Source organism: Dipteris shenzhenensis, chromosome 15 (assembly GCF_047967505.1).
Source record: "Dipteris shenzhenensis isolate YYH24624 ecotype China chromosome 15, Dip_SZ_1.0, whole genome shotgun sequence".
NCBI lineage: Eukaryota > Viridiplantae > Streptophyta > Polypodiopsida > Gleicheniales > Dipteridaceae > Dipteris > Dipteris shenzhenensis.
Window position 1 is genome coordinate 11654261 of NC_141610.1, and position 25390 is coordinate 11679650.

At 44.1% G+C, this 25390-nt stretch overlaps 1 protein-coding gene across 1 annotated transcript in view; it reads right to left on the reverse strand.

Annotated features, from left to right (window-relative positions):
- Positions 1-910: 910 nt before the first annotated feature.
- LOC147893363 (Protein kinase superfamily protein) overlaps positions 911-25390 on the reverse strand; it is a 38320-nt gene continuing 13840 nt past the window's right edge. Inside the window, exons 10-15 of the mRNA XM_087386457.1 lie at positions 19382-19764; positions 18932-19238; positions 18664-18725; positions 18418-18533; positions 18179-18266; positions 911-1156 (exon numbers count right to left, since the gene is read on the reverse strand). Of these exons, the coding sequence (XP_087242583.1) occupies positions 950-1156; positions 18179-18266; positions 18418-18533; positions 18664-18725; positions 18932-19238; positions 19382-19764 (1163 nt within the window). The 3' untranslated portion in view covers positions 911-949. The remainder of the gene's footprint in view (positions 1157-18178; positions 18267-18417; positions 18534-18663; positions 18726-18931; positions 19239-19381; positions 19765-25390) is intronic.

Sequence of the window (25390 nt, forward strand, 5' to 3'; positions counted from 1 at the left end):
ATCACCCCCACAAGTAAACAACAGAAATCTGCTGACAAATACCAACTAGTGCCTATATTTGTTATCTTTAGGAATACCGAATTTTAGAGTCAAAAAATACATTTATTTTTAAAAGTAAAGCTGACTTTATAATTCCAAAAGTTTTGCATGTGTTCTCAAATGTAGATCATATTTTGGTATAGAGCACAGATAAAACACTTGGAAGAAGAGTAAATACTTCCCAATAGTAAAAAATATCGTGACTTGCATAAAAGAAGAGTAAATACTTCCCACCAGTAAACAATATCGCGACTTGTATAAATTCCAAATGGTTACCAATAAATTCAAAATACAACTTAAATCTAGTAAAATATAATCTCTCTCCACAGGTCTTCCCATAGCTCTTTTGAGCCGTTGGTAACATGGTCTGAAGTGACAACTCTACATGGTCTGAAGTGACAACTCTACTTTGAGACATCAATAGAAACTTTCGAAAGCAGCTGCAACAACCTTTGGTTTCTTACTCCTTTCCTGAAACTCCAATATACTAAATGATCTTAATGAAGACGTGAAATCCAGGTGATGTCAACGAAAGCAGCTCTATGCTTTAAAATATTAATGCCCTCCATATTTAAGACAAAATTTGATAGTCAAAGTTGTGCATGTCAATGAAGAAAAGAACATGGGGTGGGAAAAGTCTTGAAGAGACCTCGGAAATTCCACAGCAAGTATCATTTCTTCTTAACAAATTGACTATCCCAGATAACATTGTACGTTTGCCTTAATGCTTGAGGCAACAAGTAATCAATAAATTTGAAGTTTCAGCACTTGAATATTATAGTAGGGACCTTTATCCTCAACCAAAGAAGGGTGTTTATATTTCTATGCAGGTACAATTGATCACTAACTCTATGAGCACCAAAATACAGTCCACCCGCATTGTGATATTTACATTAGGTGTAGTTCCTAGTCATTGTACAGATCCATGACATGGTGTAAAGAAATCGTGTTGAAGGGCCTCCCTTGCACTTATTCTATTTGTTGGATTGACCTGCAAGCATTTTTCAATCAGATCATAGAGAGACCTTGGCACCAAAGCAAGCATATCTGCCCTCTTTGTATTCTTTTGACACCAAAGTTCTACAGACATAGGTTGCAGCTTGGTCATCACAAACTCCTGCAGGACAAACCATCTCCAAATGAGACAATGTACAGGATCAAAATATATGCATGCAAGTGCGAGTGCTTCTTAAGAAGATCAAACCGGCTAGTGAGAAAAGTATAACCAACGTTGATTTCTACCATGGCTTCCTTTTAGATCGTCCCACCAAAAGAAACCAATGCCTACCCATTTTGTATGCATGGATAATCACATGTTCAAAAAGCCTCAAAACAATAAGCCTTGATCTCTCATTGTAGGCAAGCCTCGCTACATTAGTTGTCATTAAGTTTATTCGAGTAGCAGGCAGGAAGCATCACTTCAAATCAATCAAGTGTGTCGCTTTATCAAGTGCAGTCTAAAACCTCTTTGATGTTTTCAACGTAGTGTGGCGTGAAGTTCCACCCGATTCCAATTTCAGTGAGGCGGGAAAATTGGACAGGACCACCTATATGATCTAAAAGATAAGAACTTAGCCACCTGGTTGCAATGTTAGAATTATAGATATAATTCAGCAGTGAGCAATGTAATTTAATAAGCTAGTTAGGGGCACTTTTCCCTCTTTAAGAAGTTTTTCCCCCTAACCGCAGTTAGTTCACTAACTATAGTTAGTGACTACTAAGGTTTTGTCACTAGGACAAAACCTTATCTCTCACTCTTTCAGTTGTACTCTCTTACACTCTTCTATTGCAACTCAGCTCTCAAGCTTTCAGCTCTCAAGCTCACTCTCTCTTGCTCTCTCTCTCTCCCCAAACTCTCACATTTGGTATCAGAGCAGTTTGATCCTGCTCCCTGCTCCTTCCTCGTTCAGCTCCAGCCTACAGCCCACGCTCCTGCTGATACATCCTGCCGTCCGTACCTGCTCGAAGCAGTCAAACGACTGTCCGTACAATCCGTACGACTGTACGGAATCCGTACCTTGCATGTACCTATGTCATCGCCATTCGCACCTGCAGTCTCGTCAACCGTACGACTGTACAGATCGTAGGCCGTACTGCACGTGTGGCACCGTACGCTGTATCGCCGTACCAGCCCTACACCATATTCCGTACATCTGTGACAATTGCGCCGTACCTCCGTACAAGCGACAATCAGCCCGCCGTATTGCTTGTACCTGCCGTACCTACCCGTACTATACTTGCAACAGCACCGTACCAGCCTTACCTATGTTGCCCGTACCAGTATCCGTACCAACCGTACACCATCGACCGTACCAGCCTTACCTGCCGTACAACCGTACACCATCGGCCGTACAGCCGTACGGTTATTACTCCAAGTGTGTGTACCTGGCCGTACAGGTTGTACTTGCGCACATTGTACTTGCAGACAGCCATTGTTTGGCTTAGTTTTTGGGGCACATTTGGGCATCCTGTTTGTTGCAGACATTGCAATCAATTTGCAGCTGTTGAAGAAATTCGGAGCTGCACTTGGAGCAAACATTGCAGACAAATCTTCAGATTTGGTCTGAAATTTGGGGCTTTCTGCTAAAATTGCAAAATTTGGGGCTTTCTGAGCTTTTGCCCCTTTCTGGTTGCAATTTCAAGCTCGAAATTCGGGGCTTTTGATTATGCAGTACAATTTCTTGAAGAAATTTGGGGATTTTGTAATTACACTGCAATCTTGCAGTGAAATTTGGGGCTTTTGCAGACAGAGCGCAATTCTTGCAACATTTGGGGCTTTTGATCAATTTGCCCCTTTCCGGTTGCAATTTCAGACCTATTTTGGGGCTTTTCTGTTGGGAGAGCAATTTCCGGAGTTTTCAATTCATACTGCCTTTCTTGGAGTGTTTTGCAACACTTTTGGCAAATTCTGGAGAGTTTTTGATGCTTGGACAGATTTCTGACAGTGCAAGTACAAAAATCTAAGTTGCATTTACGGCCCGTGCTTGGCTGTGTTTTTTGGGAGTTGTGCATTTCATTCCCAGTAAGGGAATTCAGTTTTGTATCTGCTTCAAACTCTTTCTCAGATATGACCCATCAAAATCAGAATGACTTCCAATTCGGTGGTCTTTCACAGGAAGACAAGTTGGATGGTACCAACTACTCCCTCTGGAGTTTTATGGTACGCAATATTTTGATTTCTCGCAATTTATGGGATTATGTCAATGGGGGTGAGATCCGACCAGCAAATATTGCACTGCTACCCCTCCCCAGCAAGGAGGTGGAAGAGGTCGTGCACAGGGTGCAGCTGCAGGACAAGTTGTTGGTGCAGCTACAGTCACTACTCCAGAGCAGAAAAGATGGGATTCACGGGATGCCTTAGCTTTGTCATGCATCTCTCTTTCAGTGCAAAGATTTATCATTCCGCATATCCGGTCGTGTAAGACCTCCAGGGCAGCGTGGGATATTTTGGAAAGCATGTATGCAGCTCGGAATGATGCAAGGGTATCTTTCTTGAAAAGAGAGTTAAGTAATACACATATGGAAGAGGGTGACTCCATGTCAATCCACCTCACAAAGCTACAGGATCTCAGAGAGCAATTGTTAAACATAGATGAAATTATTCCTGATTCAGAGATGATTACAACCACTCTGAATTCTCTTCCTGAGTCTTATCTCAGCTTTCATACCTCGCTGAATTTATCATTGAGGGGGGGTGCAAATCCTCTCACTTTTCATGAGTTGATAGGACTTCTGCTTCTGCTTCAAGAAGAGCAGACTAGGAAAAATTTGGCTTCACGTGCAGGTGAACAACCCATGCTCTCAAAATTTAAATAATTTTTAAAAGGCAAGGGTATTGTGCATCAGCTCACAGTGAGGCTGACCCCTCAGCAAAATGGCAAAACTGAGAGAAAAAATAGAACTCTCATGGAGATGGACAGATGTATGCTGAAAAGCAAACACATGCCTCACAAATTCTGACTTGAGGGTTTGATGTGTGCCAATTACATTCTAAATCGGGCTCCCACTAAGGCTTTAAAAACAAAAACTCCTGATGAGGTCTGGAATGACAAGAAGCCTTCAGTGGATCACTTCCGAGTCTTTGGATGCCTTGCTTATGCTCATGTGCCAGTGGAATTTAGGCACAAGTTGTCAGATAAAGCCATCAAATGCATATTTGTTGGATACAGTGCAGAAAGCAAGGGGTACCGTCTCTACAATCCTGCTACACGCAAGATCATAGTAAGTAGAGATGTGATATTTTCTGAAAATTCAGCTCACACTCAGGCTGAATTTCAAATTCCTTCGTCTTCAGAGGATGTCTTTGAGGGGTTGCTACCCATTGCCTTGGGTTCCCCTGCTGATTTTTCTGATGCAAATCAAAATTTACAGCAACCTCCAGATGCTTCAGTTCCGCTACAAGATGTCTAGCCCCCTCCACAGGCACTGGAACAGGTGGTGCAGCAAGAAATTGCAGACATACATGCAGCAAAAACAGTCCCAAACTGGCTGTTACAGACTCTCAGGGAGAGTAAAATTGATGCTCCGTTATCTGGTAGGACTCGCAGTGCAGCAAGGCACATGGAAGGTGCTAATTCAGTGGAATCAGCATATGCAGGTACTCTCCTTGATGAGGAGGAGCCTACCACATTCGAAGAGGCAAAGGACAAAGTGCATTGGATGAATGCCATGCACGATGAGTTGCAGTCCATTGAAAAAAATCAGACTTGGGATGTTGTAGACTTGCCACAAGGTAAACATGCCATTGGCACACGATGGGTTTTCAAGGTCAAACGGAAGCCAGATGGCTCCATTGACAGATATAAGGCAAGGCTGGTTGCAAAAAGCTATGCTCAGAAAAAGGGCATAGATTATGAGGAGACATTTGCTCCTACATCCCGGATGACCACCATCCGATCAGTTATTGCAATGGCTGCACATTTTGAGTGGAATGTTCATCAGTTGGACATAAAAACAGCCTTCTTAAATGGAGACTTGCTGAAAGAGGTGTATGTCAGACAACCTCCGAGCTTTGAAATTACAGCAAATGCACTTCAAGTATGCAAGCTCAACAAAGCTTTATACGGGCTGAAACAGGCCCCTCGTGCATGGTATGCCAAGATCCATGCCTTTTTGACCAGCAAGGGGCTGCACAATAGTCCTACTGAGAGCACCCTCTACATCAAGATGGATGGGGGGGAAATTTTAATCATCCTTCTTTATGTCGATGACTTACTGCTCACAGGTCCAATGAAGACAAAATTGCAGATTTCAAAGCTGATTTGCAGACCAACTTTGACATGTCAGATTTGGGGCTGCTTCACTTTTATTTGGGGATCCAGTTCTCTCATGAGAGACGTGGCACTGTTATATCTCAGTCCAAGTATGTTCAGAAACTCTTGGACAGATTTAACTTGCATGAGTGTAAGCCCATAGCCACTCCCATGGAGCCGGGGCTGAAACTCACAATGCATGATGCAGGAGAATTAGTTGATGCCGCACTTTACAGTCAGGCTATCTGATGCCTCATATATCTCTGCAACACTAGACCTGATATTCAGTTTGCAGTATCTCAGGTGAGCAGGTACATGCACAGCCCAAAAACTATGCATTGGCAGGCAGTTAAGCGCATCTTCCGTTATTTGCAGGACACGAAGTCTTTTGGCTTGTTATTTCCCAGGGGGGGTGACTTGCAGATGCATGCCTACAGTGATTCAGATTGGGCTGGTGATTATGACACTAGGCAGTCCACTAGTGGCAATTGTTTCTTTTTGGGTAAATCTTGCATTTCCTGGCTAAGCAAGAAACAATCTACAGTGGCTACCTCATCATGTGAAGCTGAGTACAGGGCAGCTTTCACAGCAACAGTTGAATGTGTCTGGCTGCGACGTCTATTTGCTGATCTTCATCTGTCTTTGGAGGGTCCTTCTCCAATTCTCACTGATAGTCAGAGTGCCATTGCAGTGGCAAAGAATCCAGTGTTTCATGCTCGCACGAAGCACATTGAGGTTCACTATCACTACGTCAGAGAGAAGTTGCATGCAGGAGAGATCAGTATGATCTTTGTGTCCACACATGACAACGTTGCAGATATTTTCACCAAAGCACTACCACCTGAAAAGTTTGAGGCATTTCGCAGTGCCTTGAACATATATCCGTTTGGTGATTGATCAGCCTTGTACATGACATTGGCACTGCAGGGGGGTGTTAGAATTATAGATATAATTCAGCAGTGACCAATGTAATATAATAAGCTAGTTAGGGGCACTTTTCCCTCTTTAAGAGGTTTTTCCCCCTAACCGCAGTTAGTTCACTAGCTATGGTTAGTGACTACTAAGGTTTTGTCACTAGGACAAAACCTTATCTCTCATTCATTGAGTTGTACTCTCACACTCTTTCATTGCAACTCAACTTTTAGCTTCCAGCGCATAGATAGAGGTGGGGAATATTTGTCTGCAGATTTTGATGCTTTTCTGAAAGGCAAGGGTATTGTGCATCAGCTCACAGTGAGGCTGACCCCTCAGCAAAATGGCAAAGCTGAGAGGAAAAATAGAACTCTTATGTATGCTGAAAAGCAAACACATGCCTCACAAATTCTGGCTTGAAGGTCCGATGTGTGCCAACTACATTTTAAATCGGGCTCCCACTAAGGCTTTGAAAACAAAAACTCCCTATGAGGTCTGGAATGGGAGAAAGCCTTCAGTAAATCATTTCCGAGTCTTTGGATGCCTTGCATATGCTCATGTGCCAGTTGAATTTATTCACAAGTTGCCAGATAAGGCAATTAAGTGCATATTTGTTGGGTACAGTGCAGAAAGCAAGGGGTACCGTCTCTACAATCCTGCTACACGCAAGATCATTGTCAATAGAGATGTGATATTTGCAGAAAATTCAGCTCACACTCAGGCTGAATTTCATATGCCTTCTTCTTCAGAGGATGTTTTTGAGGGGTTGCTACCCCTTGCCTTGGGTTCCCCTACTGATATTTCTGATGCAAATCAGAATTTACAGCCACCTCCCGATGCTTCAGTTCAGCCACAGGATGTCTTGCCACCTCCACAGGCAGTGGAACAGGTGGTGCAGCAAGAAATTGCAGACATACATGCAGCAAAAACAGTCCCAAACTGGCTGTTACAGACTCTTAGGGAGAGTAAGATTGATGCTCCATTACCTGGCAGGACTCGCAGTGCAGCAAGGCACATGGAAGGTGCTAATTCAGTGGAATCAGCATATGCAGGTACTCTTCTTGATGAGGAGAAGCCTACAACATTCGAAGAAGCAAAGGACAATGTGCATTGGATGAATGCCATGCACGATGAGTTACAGTCCATTGAAAAAAACCAGACTTGGGATGTTGTAGACTTGCCACCAGGTAAACATGCCATTGGCACACGATGGGTTTTCAAGGTCAAACGGAAGCCAGATGGCTCCATTGACAGATACAAGGCAAGGCTGGTTGCTAAAGGCTATGCTCAGAAAAAGGGCATAGATTATGAGGAGACATTTGCTCCTACATCCCAGATGACCACCATCCGATCTGTTATTGCAATGGCTGCACATTTTGAGTGGAATGTTCATCAGTTGGACATAAAAACAGCCTTCTTAAATGGAGACTTGCTGGAAGAGGTGTATGTCAAACAACCTCCAGGCTTTGAAATTACAGCAGATGCACTTCAAGTATGCAAGCTAAACATAGCTTTGTATGGGCTGAAACAAGCCCCTCGTGCATGGTATGCCAAGATTCATGCCTTTTTGACCAGCAAGGGGCTGCACAATAGTCCTACTGAGAGCACCCTCTACATCAAGATGGATGGGGGGGGAATTTTAGTCATCCTTCTTTATGTTGATGACTTACTCCTCACAGGGTCCAATGAAGATAAAATTGCAGATTTCAAAGCTGATTTGCAGACCACCTTTGACATGTCAGATTTGGGGCTGCTTCACTTTTATTTGGGGATCCAGTTCTCTCAAGAGAGATGTGGCACTGTTATGTCTCAGTCCAAGTATGTGCAGAAACTCTTGGACAGATTTAACATGCATGATTGTAAGCCCATAGCCACTCCCATGGAGCCGGGGCTGAAACTCACAATGCATGATGCAGGAGAATCAGTTGATGCCAAATCTTACAGTCAGGCTGTTGGATGCCTCATATATCTCTGCAACACTAGACCTGATATTCAGTTTGCAGTATCTCAGGTGAGCAGGTACATGCACAACCCAAAATCTATGCATTGGCAGGCAGTTAAGCGCATCTTCCGTTATTTGCAGGGCACGAAGTCTTTTGGCTTGTTACTTCCCGGGGGGGTGACTTGCAAATGCATGCCTACAGTGATTCAAATTGGGCTGGTGATTATGACACTAGGCAGTCCACTAGTGGCAATTGTTTCTTTTTGGGTAAATCTTGCATTTCCTGGCTGAGCAAGAAACAATCTACAGTGGCTACCTCATCATGTGAAGCTGAGTACAGGACAGCTTTCATAGCAACAGGGTTAAATAGGGTTGTTCTGAACAGGCAGGTGATCTGACCTGGTTGGGTGCCCAAACTGGGCAACAACTCTACCCTAACCATGGACCTAACTAGCCCATGCCATCCAGCCTGAAACAGGCCATCACCTAGCATGATTTCTTTGAGCAGGCACACCCACAAAGAAGCCCTCTCTCACTACACATGAGATGCCATAAACTACACCCTCTCTGCAGCTCATAGTGTACAAATGATCTAAAGAAGCAAGCCGATGAAAATGCAACCATGGACCCTCTAGCACCGTCAATATTAGATTCACCTCGGAGAGAGCACCTAGCAGCCCGGATCCTTGACACACAATGCCACCTGGAACAGCAAAGGGAGAACGATGATCTGTGGTGCAAACCCCGCCCAATATCCTCCGGTGAACACATGACACATTCTCCTCGATGGTGGAGAAAACGATTGAAGCAAATTTGGAGGTCCAAACTACATCTTCGTCAGCAAGTTTTCTTTTCGAGAGTTCTTCTTGGGGTTCTTCCAGTTGACAGATATTGGCATCCAGACACATTGCTCCTATTGTTTGTCGTCGATGTCTATCCTTGAGAAGGCTCTTTTGAGTCGCCAACAACCCCCCGACCCTCCAATAGCCAAGTGGGAGAGCATTGCCACCCCTTTGGCCTGTGGGTGTGGCCTTGACCAGCAGATGAAACTCGCAACTGCTAATAACCAAGTAGTTGAAGGCCAGTGAGTGGCGGCCTCTTGTGCATCAAGGCACCCCCCCCCAAGTCGACCTTTAAGGGGTGCAGATATCAACCAAGGCGGGCTAGATATCTGACCAAAGCGTCTAGCCCTTCGTTGGGCTTCAAAAGGCAAGCAGCCCCTAGTAAGGGGCTTCCGGAGTGATAAGGCTTTTGCCAAGTCCCGACCTTTGTGAGGGCCTCTTCAACAAGTTTCTTTCCATCTTTCCGGAGGTGCTTCGAGGAACTTGCAGGTTTTTGGAAGCTGTCCTTGGGTGGTATTTCAGCCCTTCACGTCCCACCTTTGCCAATCTTCTCCTTTGGGCTAGCGATTTTTCTTTTTTGAAGTCCCTCGTTTTGGAGGACCTTCGTTCCTACCTCTGCTGGGGTCTCCCCTTTTATGCTGGCCTTTTGAGTCAAACTTTTGGGATCCCAGAGAGGGCCGCTTTCCTCTCTTAACCTCCACCTTATTTTTCTCCTTCTCCCCTTCGCATCATAATAGTTGAGTCTTGTCTCTTGAATGGTGATGACCGTTGGTCTGGCCAGATGGGCTCACATGACAGCGCCCTCAACTCTCCAAGCCGTTAAGGTTCTTCTATCTCCTAAGGACAAAGACCAAGTCAAGAAGGCAATTCAATCTCATTAGGACAGGGCAGTGGTAGGTAGGATGGTTGGCCTTATGCCAACCGGAAGCCATATATTCAGGTGAGCTTAGCACTGGATGGGGACCACTACAAAAGGTTACCATCTATGGCAGAGGAGTTTTCCTTCTCCATCTGAGCTACCCTGACGCTACTCGATCAATTGTGGAGTTAAACTTGATTCTTCTAGGCCCGCACCTTGTTTACCTTACTCCTTGGTACCATGGGTTCACACTTGATTATATGGATTCGACCCAGCATGTGCCTCATGTCCCTGTGATGCTTCAATTCCCGAGGCTCCCCAAGGAGTACAAATCCATCCTCCACTCCATTGGTGGGGCCTTCAGCAAGGTGGTGAAGTCGCCACCTCAAACAGTAGCGATAGTGGTTGCAGATGGAGTCCCCAGACTCAGGTTGATTGTGGAGTGCCCAGAGACTCTTCCAGAGGATATCTTTCCAAAGATTCTTGATGGTGGCAAGTTCGAACAACAAATTGAGACCTCACGTTTTCCAGGTCAATGCTTACGGTGCAGGCAGATTGGACCCCTCGCTAGGGATTGTTGAAGAGGTCAGGGCAAGAATCCCCTTCAACCGTACACAAAGCAGGACTGCTCGCCTAGAACATCGGACAGGTCAATAGATGGAGTCCCAGACACTGTGGGTCGAACCTTTAGGACTCGGACCAAGGTGAAGCGGAAAAAGCCCAGCAAGAATGCCTCAAAGCAATGTAGACAACGTGCTAAGCTTCGAGAGCATAGGAGGATAGAGCGGGAGACACCTTCCTAGTCTCAAGAGAAGTCGGTAGAGGATGCCTCAGCACTAGAGGATCCAACGCTCAACCAAATCCGCCAGTGACAAGGGGACAAGGCCTGCAAGAGTCGACTCAACAACAGGATCAAGGGGATCCATCAAGACAGCTCCTGACGAAGAGCCTCCCAGATGTGGACGCTTGGATCGTTGGAGGTGGCTTTTGTTGGAATGGTCACCTCCCCATCTGTAAGCTCTCACACGAGGAGAGCATGGGGGAGGCGGACCTAGGGATGTATAGACTGCCACATGGGCAGAGAATGGAGCTGCCACATGGGCAACACATGAGGTGTCATGTGGACAGCACAATAGACCTTGTGCAGGAGAGATAGCGGGGGCATGTAGCCCTAGATCTGGCCTAGCAAGACGGAACTACAGAACAGGCGTACGGCGTGCAACAGGACCCTATGAAGGGCGTGATGACATCAGCAAGGTACGGACCCACTATATGGGGCTGTACGGATGTGACGCTCCAATTTTGTATATGAAATATTTTGGAATATATATCATAGATAGTGTTCAAAAAAGGATGGTTTTGATGTTTTGAAGGTTTTGGAAAAGTTTGGTGCTGGTCGAAAAATTTTGGTTTTTGTCCATTATGGTGTCGGCTGGATTTTGCGGCTTGATTTTGAGTTGGTTAGAGAAATAATTTAAAGAAACTTTGTATGAGAGAGTTTTAGATCTTGTTGAGTAGAAAAACTTTGTCCTAGTGAAAAATTTGTGGTTCACTCGTTTGCATGCTTGTATGGAGGTCAGAAGTTACTAACAAAGTGGTTTTGAGCTAAAAGTGCATCTAGATTTCCGTGTCAAGAGTTGCAAGCATTAGACGGAGATCGAGATGAAAGAAAGGTCAAATGCAAAGGGAAAGAAGAGGATATGATCTTCGAGATGAGCTATTGAGCTTGTCCATTGGATCTACGAGGCTGGCGTGGTGAAGCTCCGAACAGGGCCGTTTTCATGCCTTATAAAAAAATAATAATAATAATTTTATTTTTTTTATAAAGAGACGTCGAAATTCCGTACGCGTTTGCTATCATAAGCGCACGCTAAAAGAAGGTGAAAAGCACACGCACGCTTTTCGAGAAAAGCTGTTTTTGGCCGATTTTAGAGGTTTTTGGTGGCTTATTTTGGAGTCGTGAAAGGCTATAAAAGAAGAGGAGATCGTGAGAAGGAGAACACACAATCCAACGCACGCATATCGCGGCTGAGTGAAAGAGAAGAGAAGGCACGCATATCGAGGTTGCGCGAGTGAAGAGAAGGCATGCATATCGAGGTTGCGCGAGTGAAGAGAAGGCACGCATATCGAGGTTGCTCGAGAGAAGAGAAGGCACGCATATCGAGGCGTTGCGAAAGTGACAATTAGCGCACGTGAATCGAGGCAGTGCAAAGAAGAAGATCAGATCAAGATATTTTGAGAGTGAGAGTGAGAGTGAGGGTGTGATTGAGATTTGATCGTTTGATCATCTGATTTGAACATCTTCATGCGAGTGAGAGTGAGATAGCTCGGGGGTGGACGGGTGGTATCGAGCTCCTTCACGGAGTGATTCTTCTCCAAAATTATTGTAAAGACCCATCAGTTTGATTCATTTTGCAATCTCTCTTCTTGTTCATTCGTGATTATTATCTTGCTACAATTTTGATCGTGATTGTGAAAGAACGGTGCGTGACAACGGAGGCCTATTGGATGGAGAACAAGGCTACTAGAAGCCTGGCTGAAGGCAGGATCTGCAGAGGCCAAACGTGCCTGCATGGCAAGGTCTTTGGGCCTTGTATGGAGCCTGCAACAGGCTGGGAACAGGGCCAGCAGGTGGACAGAGTGCCTGGACATATGGCGGGCTGCCACGTGGCTAGGCAGGTCTGAAGAACAGCCCCCAATCAGGTCGGTTTACAGACTGGGGGGGGGGGGCAGACTGGTCGGTTGGTTTAAGGGGGCCTTGTGCTTTATAAAAGGAGAGGCCCTGGGCCTCATTTCATATCCAACATTCAGCAAAAAAAGGAGCAGACAGGAGCAGCCAGAAGCCACTCCCTTAGGCCTCACACTGGGGGTGAAGGAGAGTGGAAGGTGTGCTGCAGACTGAGTTCCCTAGAGGCTGGACCTTGGCTGTCTTCTAGGGCAGCGAGGTGTTGTGATCAATATCTTCTGGAGCAGCAAACCTGCAGCGGACAGGAGCAGCACTTAAGGCATTCTTGGACCTACTCCCAGGAGGTGAAGAAGACCTACAGAGAGTTGCAGACTGAGCTATTCACAGGCAGTAAGGTGGAGAAGAACACTCTAGACAGAGAGTCTACATTTGCTCGAGGTGGAGCACGCGGGCTCAAAGATCTAGAAATGCTTGACATCTAGTAGGAGAACCTTTTGGTATTGTATCCTGTCCTACTTTGTGGACAGACCAAAATATAAAGAGTAGCTTCTATATTTGTTTCTGAGTTTCTCTATTTACTGGCTTGCACATTAAGTTAAGAAGTTTGTGATTCCACACCCCACACCACACTGTGTGAGCTCCTGGGCAATACTATCAGTCTTCTTCTGTGTGTACCCTCAGTTGGGTCATTTCTAATGGCTTCAACAATCTACAGTTTGGGGAGGAGAAGTAGGGTGGAGCCTCCTTCGCGGAGATGCCAGCCACAAAGAGAAGCACTTGGGAGCAATTCATTTTCATGAACTGCGGGGAAGAGAGCCCTGAAGAGAGGCGGAGTTTTCCAAGCTTCCAAGCAGCCTCACCTTTCCTTCGGACAATGACAGCATGATGAACTCCTAGAGAGGCTAGAGAGACTCTACGTCCGAGCATTGCACAGGGGTGGAGCCACTTGTATTCTAGCAAGCACGACGATGTCAGATCACTCCTCCTGATTTTGCAACTACAGCAGCCCCGGAGAGAGCCTCTCCAAAAGGGGATCCACATTCCTGATTCTCTGTTATTACAGGAGCAGGAAGTGCAAGAGATTTGGAGGCAGCTGGTCAATGGCCCAGATGGAGGATGAGCCATGTGAACAACAGAGGTGATCCAGAGGAGCTGCATTCCTAGGCTTTGCAAGACGGTGCCGTCTTTGAGACGGGATTGGCCTCCATCAGGCGTCTCAGAGAGCAAGACCCAAGGTCTTAGTGGCTTGCAGATAGGTACGAACACGTGAGGCTGAATCACCACGATACAAGACACGTCAGGCAGAGCTCTTTTACCATTCCTCTAGGGTGCAACAGGGGGACAGGATGACCAAACAGTTCTTCCAGTGTGCAGGACCTACACCATCAAGGACGCAGCTGCAGAGATTGAGAGACACGCATGCATTCGGACCCCTAGGAGATTCTCAAGCTAACCACTCAGTTCTATAAGAGTTTGTTCCAGGGTCTCTCTTGGTGATCGCAGCTAGAGAGACTTTCAAGGATCACATCCCATCTCACAGAGCACAAGCAAGCAGCTAGAGATGCCTTTCACATATCAGTAGCTCTCTGAGGCTCTTAAGGCCCTGCCACTGTAGAAGTGCCCAAGAGAGGATCACTAGCCTTCTTCAAATGTTTCTGGGAGCACATTTGCACTCCTCTCAGACTAGCTTTCCAAGCGATCTTTGATATCAGCTTGCTTCCTCCGTCCTTGAGTCGAGGGTGGATTTATTTGATCCTGAAACCTGGGCCCAAGAGGATCCGCACCTCTCGCTATCTTGCTCTTGGATTTCAAGAAGGCATATGACAAGGTGGAGTGGCCCTTTTTGAAGTTCCTTTTCTCTGGAAAAAGAAGAAAAAGTGATACTACTATGATCAAGCTGCACACTTGGTGCAAGACTACAAAAAGGAAGGCAAATTAAAGAAAGGACCAGCTTAAGAAGGTAAAGAGGTACATGGCCTACTACAATGGCAAACAATGGAGAAGAGGACCAAGGTAGATATTTCCCTGTGCGCTATTTAATATCTTAGTCGCATCCCTTAAGCAAATTATTTGTTCAAGTGAAGGGTGGCCTTTTGAGCAAATAGAGGGGAAGTTTTCATTACAAAGGCATTTAGAGCAATCTGCTTGTTGGCTTTAGCTAATGATGTAGTGAAGTCCAAGGCGAAGGAGGCAATTGACTTGGACGACTTTCCATGGATGCCTAGCTGGATGATGCTAGAGGAGCATGTGGTAGACCTGATTAAAGATCGTATTTCAAACGAGAAAGCTACTAGAACAACTTGGTGGAGTTAGGATTCAAACCCAACTGGAGCTTTGCGCAAGTGTTCTTCCAAAGATAGCTAGTACAAGATCAAGAGTTTCTGAAGCGATTCCTAGTAGTGGAGATCTATGTGGACCAGTCACTAGGAATTTAAGTTTGGGGTTGCGGACAGTGCTAGCTACAAGACAGGCTGAAACAGATCTTCAAATGCTTGGTGCTTATCAAGATCCAAGTTGTTCCTAATTTGATTAGGGGCGAGCTGAATTGGATCTGTCAGCTGAAGGATGGCTTGCTCATTAATTCACTGGATGGACATGACTAGGACTTGAGCATTCGCAAGATTCTGGCAGGTTTTCATAACTTTTTTTGGTAGTGCCACATGCAGATGGTGTTATGATTGTCCCTATTATCCAGATTGGTTCTCATTGTTAATGGATGATGCATGACAGGACCCGAACGTGCTAGAGTTGCATAAGATTCGACCTAGGTTTGAGAATGCCTTTGACTTGTCCGGAGAGCTTTACAAAAGCAAAAGAATCATCTCTTTGATCTGGATGGGGTGGGACCAAAATGGGTCAATGAGGATGTATGTTGCGTTAGATGGATCACAGCCCCACTTGTAAGCCCCAAGTGAGGACATGGAACAAGACGCGTAGAAGGAGCATGGGTTTGATAGAGATCCCATGCGGACACAATTTGAAGGTGCGGTGTGGACTTCCCTGTGACTAGAATGGGCAACCAGTTACATGGGCCACAGATGAGCATCTCTATGCTGTGCATGATGTATAGCATGTGGGAAGCAGCAAAGGCTGCCACAAGGGCTGTATGAAGGGCCAGCCACTTGGGCATGACCTCATGCAATGTGGATGGAATGGCCCAGCCATGTGGGGCTGGCTTATACCTAGATGAGTCCAGGAACATGCCCAAACTCATCCTCTAAAAACACAACATAGTGCAGTTTCAATCTCATGATAGTCACTCACAAGGTCGAAAACCATAAACTCCATCACGCATATACCTAGATGAATCCAGGAACATTCCCAAACTCATCCTCTAAAAACACAACATAGTGCAATTTCAATCTCACCATAGTCACTCATAAGATTGAAAACCATAAACTCCATCACACATAGCAGGGACTAGCTACTATGACATCCCCACTAACGTCATCAACGCCCAACACTGGGTGTAGACCATAGTATAAAAGTATGCTCTCACACATACAAATTCACACACCCACACATACTTGAGCATCCATTTATACAAAGTCTTTGTATTGAGTTTCTGTCGACACTCTCGAGGTGAAGGGCAAACTCAGCCATAACGAAGGCTAGCACTAAAGGAGAAGGCTAATCAAAAAGTAGTCCAAATCTCTTCATTCAAGCTACAACTGCTTGTGAAGTCTAAACGATTTTATTTTAGTCTCTCTTAAATGAGCATCTAAATCTAAATCTAGCTGATAGGGCAACGCACCAGCATCTAAATCTAAATCTAGCTGATAGGGCAACGCACCATTTAAGATAAAAAGTATTATCACAATACCAACAGGCCGCAACTTGGACGAAAACTTCACAAGGTGAAATTTGCATGTCCGCTAATACGGCAGAAGCATATACCTAGATGAATCCAGGAACATTCCCAAACTCATCCTCTAAAAACACAACATAGTGCAGTTTCAATCTCACGATAGTCACTCATAAGATTGAAAACCATAAACTCCATCACGCATAGCACGGACTAGCTACTATGACATCCCCACTGACGTCATCAACGCCCAACAATGGGTGTAGACCATAGTATAAAAGTATGCTCTCACACATACAAATCCAGAGACCTACACATACTTGGGCATCCATTTATACAAAGTCTTCGTACTGAGTTTCTGTCGGCACTCCGGAGGTGAAGGGCAAACTCAACCATGACGAAGGCTAGCACTAAAGGAGAAGGCTAATCAAAAAGTAGTCCAAATCTCTTCATTCAAGCTACAACTACTTGTTAAGTCTAAACAATTTCATTTTAGTCTCTCCCAAACGAGCATCTAAATCTAAATCTAGCTGATAGGGCAACGCACCATTTAAGATAGAAAGAATTATCGCAATACCAGCAGGCCGCAACTTGGATGAAAACTTCACAAGGTGAAATTTGCATGTCCGCCAATACGGTAGAAGCATAGACCTAGATGAATCCAGGAACATTCCCAAACTCATCCTCTAAAAACACAACATAGTGCAGTTTCAATCTCACGATAGTCACTCATAAGATTGAAAACCATAAACTCCATCACGCAGCTACTATGACATCCCCATTGACGTCATCAGCACCCAACAGTGGGTGTAGACCATAGTACAACATATGCTCTCACACATACACATCCACACACCCACACATACTTGAGCATCCATTTATACAAAGTCTTCGTACTGAGTTTCTGTCGGCACTCCGGATGTGAAGGGTAGACTCAACCATGACAAAGGCTAGCATCCTCTGTGGCTGTCCTAGGGCTAGCCAAATGTCCACGGGCCGAGGGATTCCCATGACAATCACTAATTCTGATATTTTGATGCATTAGAAAATGTAGAATAGCTTAACTAGCATTCACCAAACATGATATATGTTTTTCTATAAGACCTTGCTCTCTAGTAAAGAAGTATTTTTGTTTAGATTCATCACATAAATAGAGATTTTGCCCTGAGCCGCACTCTGATCTATGTATATCTAGATGAATCCAGAAGCATGCCCACACTCATCCTCTGAAGACACAACCCAATGTGCAGGTTCAAGCTCATGACAATTATGCACAACGTTGGAGTTTAGCAAGGACTAGCTACTATGAGATCCCCACAGATGTCAACAACGCCCAACATTGGGCGCAGGCCATCGTATAAACTAATGCTCTCACGCATGCATATCCAGACGCCCATGCATACTATGCATGAAAACAAAAAATACATCACGTAAATAGAGAAGTTTGCCCTGAACTGCACTCTGATCTATGTATATCTAAATGAATCCAAAAGCATGCCCAAACTCATCCTCTGAAGGCACAAACCAGTGTGCAGTTTCAATCTCATGACAATCATGCACAAGATTGGACACACTGGACTCCATCATGCATAGTAGAGACTAGCTACTATGAGATCCCCACAGACATCATCAGCGCCCAACATTGGGCGTGGACCATCATCGTATATAAACTTATGCTCCCAAGCATGCCTATCCAGACACCCACACATACTAGGCATGAAATCCAAATATACAAACTGAAATCCAACTTTAGGAAGCAATAAAGATGGAAGTAAAATTTACATAGTGATTTAAAAGAACAAGATTCGCTAAAGTTTGAAAACTTTGAATTTTTTGACTACCTTCAAAAGACTGTCTTCTCGATGGTGCTCCTTAGCCAACTTTAAAATCGCATCCGTACCACAAAACTGGGCCATATCAACCAATGATCTAGAGCAGAACAATAACACTATGTAAGTTAACAGAAATAGTAGAACATCAGAAGGAGTACAAATACTATGCTGCATTAAAATTCCTTGGCTTAGCTAGAAATGCTCAATTTTGAGCAAGTCAACAGTACAGTATTGTAATCCCTCCTTACTGTTCAATGTTACTGGAAGATGAAAAAGGTGGTTTTCCAAGAAGCAGCTGAAACAGACTGACTCCAGCAGACCAGATATCAATTTTCTCCGACTGAAGAACTGATTTCAGAAGGACCTACAAAACCAAGAACTGAACATTTACATACTGCATTTTGGTTCCAATGCAAGTTAAACACCAACAGAATTGTGCTTGTCTACCCAAAAAAGGGAAAAGAAAAACTCTTGGCATTCTTGAAGCAAGCTACCTCCGGCGCACGATAACCTTTTGTTCCAGCACATGGTCCTTCTTTCTTTATTTTGCAGACTCCTGCAATAAAAGGTGCACTTAAATCTTGTCAAGCATTAGGATACAACAGCATCCCAAAAAGTAATAAACCAGGTCAGAAACCCAAGTACTACCACTTTCCAGGAGAGCATCATTTTATTCATCCCACATCTTGAATCATTGCTTGTATTTAATGCAGGTACAGTGATGAGCCAATTTTTGCAGCTGAGAATCCTCTACTTCAATACCTCTGGATTTGGGTAGATGAGCCATAATAGATGCTTTCAAACAGGATACTTTGGAAACAGATGACATGCTTCCTTGAAGCAAGCCCTTGTCCAATGACAGTCTTTGGTGTTTCCTCTTTGGAGGAGCAGCAACTCTCTTTTTTTGGGAGCTAGATAAAGATGCAACTTGATGCTGAGGACTCTGGCGTGTCTTCTCGACATAATCCCAAAGCTCACGCCTACCAAATCTAGGCAATGGCTCCTTTGCTGCATCTCCATATTGCAGTTCAACATTCTGTAGTATCCTCTCTTGGGATTTAGAAGGAGACTGTCAAACACAAATCTCAATGAAAAAATGGCACTGAAAACAGCTTTTATGATATCTTATGTAATCAGATTATCTGTTATGCACCAGACAGTTCAAGGAAGTAGCAATGATAAAATAGAAATGTGAGATTTGTTGAGGCTTACCTGGTGCACGATTACGTGAGATTGAGGTCCTCTCAAAGCTGGAGAAGCCACGTCAGAGCTAACACAAGGTCTTCCATTGCCAGGTGAAGTTCTAGCAACAGAAATTTTTGACAAATCGTGGGTTGTAAACTCCCACCACCCAGATTCTGTTGAGGCTGTTTTGTGCAGATTATGTGCTGGAGTGACTTGAATAGGATGCCTAGTCTGGGACAAAGTTGATCGCACTGCTTGACCCGATATATTGATCCTGAATGCGTCTGATGAAACTCTTCCTGATACAGACTTCCGCTCCCCCCTACAGATTTGATTTGTCAGCTTCAGACTCTGCTCAGTTCCTCTGTAATGCTTGCTCTCATGTTGGGATCCAGCACTAGATTTAGATGCTTCAAAACAAGTCCAACAAAGGACAAATAACATTTAGTGTCCAGCAAACATACTGAAAACGGTAGTTAAAGCTAGAGGAATGGCAAAGAGCAGTCCATGAGCATCGCATCATTATGTACACAGAAGATTGTATGTGTGTGTGTGTGTGTGTGTGTGTGTGTGTATGTGTGTTTTTACTGGGCTTTGTGGTCGTTACATCATGCTCATAACATTCGGCTGTACGAGCACTCTCAGTTGCATATTTCTTCCATTCTTCCTTGCATCAATCTCTCCAAGATGCGCATTCTCTTGGAGACGGTGCTTTGGCCCAGTTAGAACTATTTTACTACTGTTTTTAGTTTTCAGTAGTAGCTGTCTTGAGACAGCTATGAATTTATATTTTTTCTAATGAATACTGCTTTTTTTTTAGTGTGCTGTGAGTTTTGCATGAGATCATCTTTGTGATCAATTTCCTCCCGAGTTTCCCCATGCATCCGAAATACAAAGAATCTAACCACATGGTATACTTTGTTTTTTTGGAATACATCACGCATAGGTAAGTATTGTGATGATAAAAGCATGAGCATAGGCAAGTATTGTGATGTAAAGAGCATGAATACACCAAATTGAAAACAATAATTTGCATAAATAACTTCAGATACCAAACTGTACAAGAACATACCCTAAAGAAACAAAATCTCCACAGCGCATGATTGCTGTGCAAGCTGCTAAATTAAGTGAAGGCCACATCTTGTTGGGTGGCAAAGAATTTTTCATAGTCCGATCTACACCAAACTTGGATTGAGAGATCTTCCTAGTGCCACATACAATATTTGTTCAAATGTCATCATTCACTTGGCAAGATTTATATTCAAGCACCTACATTGCGTCTAGCAAGTGGGAATGTGGCAATGTTTCTACTGATGATTGTGTTGGATAGATGCAGCAACAGCACCTCCAAGTGACCTAGAGCTCCCTTGTAAATGGTCAAGCATCAAGGAGCAACATTGTGAACAAGAGAGTTCAAGACACATGTAACTGGAATGCAGGAAGGTAGGTGAAAAGAATACGTTTCACTCAAGGCTCTCTCTCTCTCTCTACTTGTGCAGCAAGCCCTTTAAGATGTACAAGCTCAAATTGACAACACAAACCCTCAAATAAGGTGCATGTCTTTTTCTAGGTTCTTGGTGCAGTCAAAATGCATAAGCATGAGGGGGGGAGATGAGCTTGTCCCTCCTAGTGTTTCGATGAAGGACTCAAGCTCATCGATGTGGAGGCCAACAAAGTTCGTGATAATGAACAACCCTATAGCCATGTAAACCCAGCCTCAAAAAAGTACCATGACTGCCCATATGATGTCATGACCGTATCCCAAATCCTGTAGGCATCTAATGAGGCAAGCTCTCAACATTGTATCAAAAGCCTTGCAAAAATCCACAAAGCAACAATAAACCCTCGGTCTCCGTGCTCTAACATCCTGAATGACACCTCAAAGTGTAAGGATGTGATCTAGAGTCGCATGATTAGTGTGAAACGAATTTATCGATGGCAGAGTACACTGACAAGTTCAGGGAATGTGTTATGAAGATAACAGACCCTCTCCCTATGTCGGTTCAGTTGAAAGACTATATCTATGGACTGAACGACAAGATTAAAATGGAAGTTCGGGCTAAATATGTGACTACATTAGATGAATCTATTGCAGTAGCCTTGAACTACGAGGATGCCATAGGCAGATGTAGTGGGTTTGTGCAGACAGGGACTCAGCATGAGTACCCGAGAAAAGGGGGATTTCAGAGGAACTGGACTTCAAAGACAAGTGTCTCGCAACCAAGTGGCCAAACCAAGCAGGTGAAGCAAGTTGAGGGACCAGCAAAGACAAGTACCACCGTTGGGGTGAAAAGGAAAGTAACTCCAATGGCAGCCCGAGCTTGGTCAAAGTCCTCGTTGACCCCTGAGCAAAAAGAGAAAGCTAGGAAAGAGGGATTGTGCTTCGGCTGCCTTCAGCGACATCAGTGGAAAGATTGTCCACTGAACAAAGACCGTCGCACGGCCAATATGATAATATCTGAATGCGACATGGAAATGCAGGAGAGTCCCAATGCAGAACATATGCACATGCAATTGGCAGGACCTTCTCAGAGGTTAGTACCTGTGTTGTTAAGTGTGTCTGTTACTAAGTTAGTAAGCGGTGCACCTGATAACATCCTTTCAAAGCCCGCAGCAACGGGGTATACGGTTTTCGATGAGCCCGAGTTGATTAAAATGAAAGTAGCCAATCATGATGTGATTGTGTTGTTTGACTCAGCGTCAACGCACAATGTAATTAACTCGAAGCTTATTAAGAGGCTCAAGTTGAAAACTAGTCCGTTTGACTATGCTTATACAGTCAGGATGGCGGACGAAAGTTCAACTGAAGTATGGGACCAAAGGGTTACCCAGTTAGAACTTCAAATTCAAGACTATGTTGAGAAGCTGGACTTTGAGTTGACCAGGCTTGCTCACGCAGATATAGCCTTAGGCGTGACTTGGCATTTTTGGAAAAATCTAGCCATTGATTGGAAACAGCATATTTACCAGTTCAAGATAACAGGCTAGAATATGTTTTGCGAGGTGAAAAGGATTTACCTCGAGGACCATTGATTTCAGCCATGGAAGTTCAGAAGACTCCGAAAGAGTTTCTGTATCTGTGTATAGCATCGGTAGAGTCGATTGATGATGCGTCGACTAGCACTGAGGCTACCCAAGATGGGGAAATGGCCGAGTTGGCTAAAGAGATATCGGAGAAGTTCTCTGATTGTTTTAGGGATGAGTTACCTTATGGGTTACCTCCAAAGCAGAATGTTCAACATAAAATTGAGCTTATCCCGGGGGCAGAACTTGTACATCGACCTCCCTATAGATTAAGCTTTACAGAAGAAGCTGAGGTGCCAAGACAACTGAAAGAATACCTCAAGCTGGGACAGATTCAACCTAGTTTTTCACCTTTTGCTTCCCCAATGATATTAAACATATATCGGAAAGTTTGTAGTACATTTTATTGACGATATTCTAGTATTCAATAAAAGTGTTACTGAGCATCATGAACACTTAAGAATAGTGTTCAGTACTTTGAGGAAAGCCAGTCTTTATGTAAATAAGAAGAAAACTATACTGTGTATGGTTAGACTTGAATACTTAGGATTCATAATTACTCTAGAGGGGATAGAAATAGATCCAAAGAAAGTGGCTGCGATACTGACTTGGCCAATCCCTCAGAGTCTGACCGCTTTGCGATCATTCTTGGGATTGTCCAATTTTATCAAAGTCATATCAAAGGATATTCCGAAATATTATCGCCATTGACTTATCTGACCTCAGATAAAGTACCTTTTATATGGAGACTGAATCAACAAGAAAGTTTTAACACCATAAAACAAGCTGTGGTCACAGGACCGGTGTTAAAAATAGTTGATGCCCAAAAACCGTTGTTCCTGAAAACCGATGCAAGTGGCATTGCGGTAGGAGCAGTTCTTCTCCAAGAGGGAAGGCCAGTAGCCTTTGAAAGCAAAAAGCTTTCTCCCTCTCAAAGAAATTGACCAACTCATGAATTAGAGTTGTATGTTGTTCTCCATGCTTTGAAAACATGGAGACATTATTTGTATGGATCAGAGTTTTATGTGGATGTTGATCATGATACATTTTTGTAAACAACCTGACTTGAGAGGCTACCAAGCTAGGTGGGCAGAACTCATGCAGGAGTTTAATTTGATGATTCGGTACCGAAGAGGAAAAGATAATAAAGTTGCTGATGCATTGTCACGCATTATGCATAACATGAGTTTCACGGTATTAGAGAGTACTCTAATGACCGAGATTAGAGAAACTCAAAAGGTGGACGAGTTTGTCCAGAGCCTTTGGCCTAAGGCTCATGTGTTAAAACCCGGGGAAAACGAAAATGATGACCTGGCATCCAGAAAAGGCCAAACGTATGCAAGATATGCCATAAGGGATGGTATGCTGAAAAGAAATGGCAAGGTAGTAGTACCTAATCAGAATGATCTCAGGCAGAGAGTCATTCGACAAAGAGTCATTCGACAGTGCAATGATAGCTCATGTGCGGGACATCCAAGAGTCGAGAAGACATATGATCTCGTGAAGCGAGATTTCTTTTGGCCAAAGATGAAAAAGCATATTCATGAATATGTGACACGTTGTTTTTCGTGTCAGGTAAGTAAGGCCGAGCGGGTGAAGCCACCCGGACTTTTACAGCCTTTGAAGATAACACTAAGTTAGTGGGAGAGCATTTCCATGGACTTTATAGTAGGGCTACCTACGACACAAGGTGGATATGATTCTATCCTTGTGGTGGTTGATCGTCTTACCAAGATGACTCACTTCATTCCAACTAGAGAATCTATTAGAATCCCGCAAGTGGCGGATTTGTTTATTAGACATATATTTCGTCTGCATGGATTACCCAAATCCATAGTGTCAGACAGAGATGTCAAATTTACCGGTCATTTTTGGACTGCAGTATTTGAGACACTAAGGACTGAGTTGGGAATAAGTAGTGGGGATCATCCAGAAACGGATGGTCAGACAGAGAGAATCAATCAAATTTTAGAGGATATGCTTAGAGCATATGTGTCATTGAGGCAACATACATGGTACAAGTGGTTGCCATTGTTGGAGTTTGCCTACAATGATAGAAAACATTCCTCTACAGGTTTCAATCCGTTCAAACTGAACTATGATTATAGATCAACAAATCCAACTATAGTTGGAGTACCTCAGAAAGTGCCTACTGCCGCGAACTTTGTGGTTCAGATGCGGGAGATGCTAGCACTTGCGAGAGCGAACATCCGCCAAGCTATGGATAGAGCTAAGGCGTATGCGGATGAAAACCGATCCGTTAGAGAATTTAAGGAAGGAGAAAAAGTTTTTCTCAGAGTTCCTTCACACTCTAAGTCTTTGACTGCAGGAGAGTGTGCTAAGTTATCACCTCGATATTGTGGGCCATGGTTAATTCTAAAAAGAATAGGCAAGGTAGCCTATAAATTAGAATTACCACCAGATGTAAGGTGCACCCAGTGTTTCATGTTTCTCGTTTAAAGAAATTTTTGCATACTGGTGACTCACTAATCGAAGGTGTTGTTTTGTTTCAAGAGATAGAGGATAATGCAAGACGCAAACCAACAAGAATCTTGGACCGAGGAACAATGCAAGTGCGCAATCGGAAGATACCCACGGTGTTGGTTGCATGGCATGGTCAGCCTCTATCAGAAGCTACCTGGAAATCCGTATACCAACTACGGAGAGTGTTCCCAGATTTTATCATCGAGGACGCTGATGCTTGAAGAGGGAAGGAATGTTATGCTCTAGCCGAGATAGCATGACCTCGGAAAGATTGGTGGGCATTTTCCCTTAGAGGACCGACTTCTGTAATAGTTTATGTGCGTAAATATAATGGTCAAGGGAAGTAACTGCCAAGGTCCTAGGTGAGGGTGTATTGGCATCGACTAGGTGGTTCTGAGTGCTAAGGCCTAGGTGCACCAGAATGTGTAAAAATGCCAAGGGGCAAATGTTTTAATTCTGCCCCAAGAGAGGGGTAAATGGTATACCAAGTTAAAGGTCTAGAATGATGACATGTGGCAGAGGGAACCA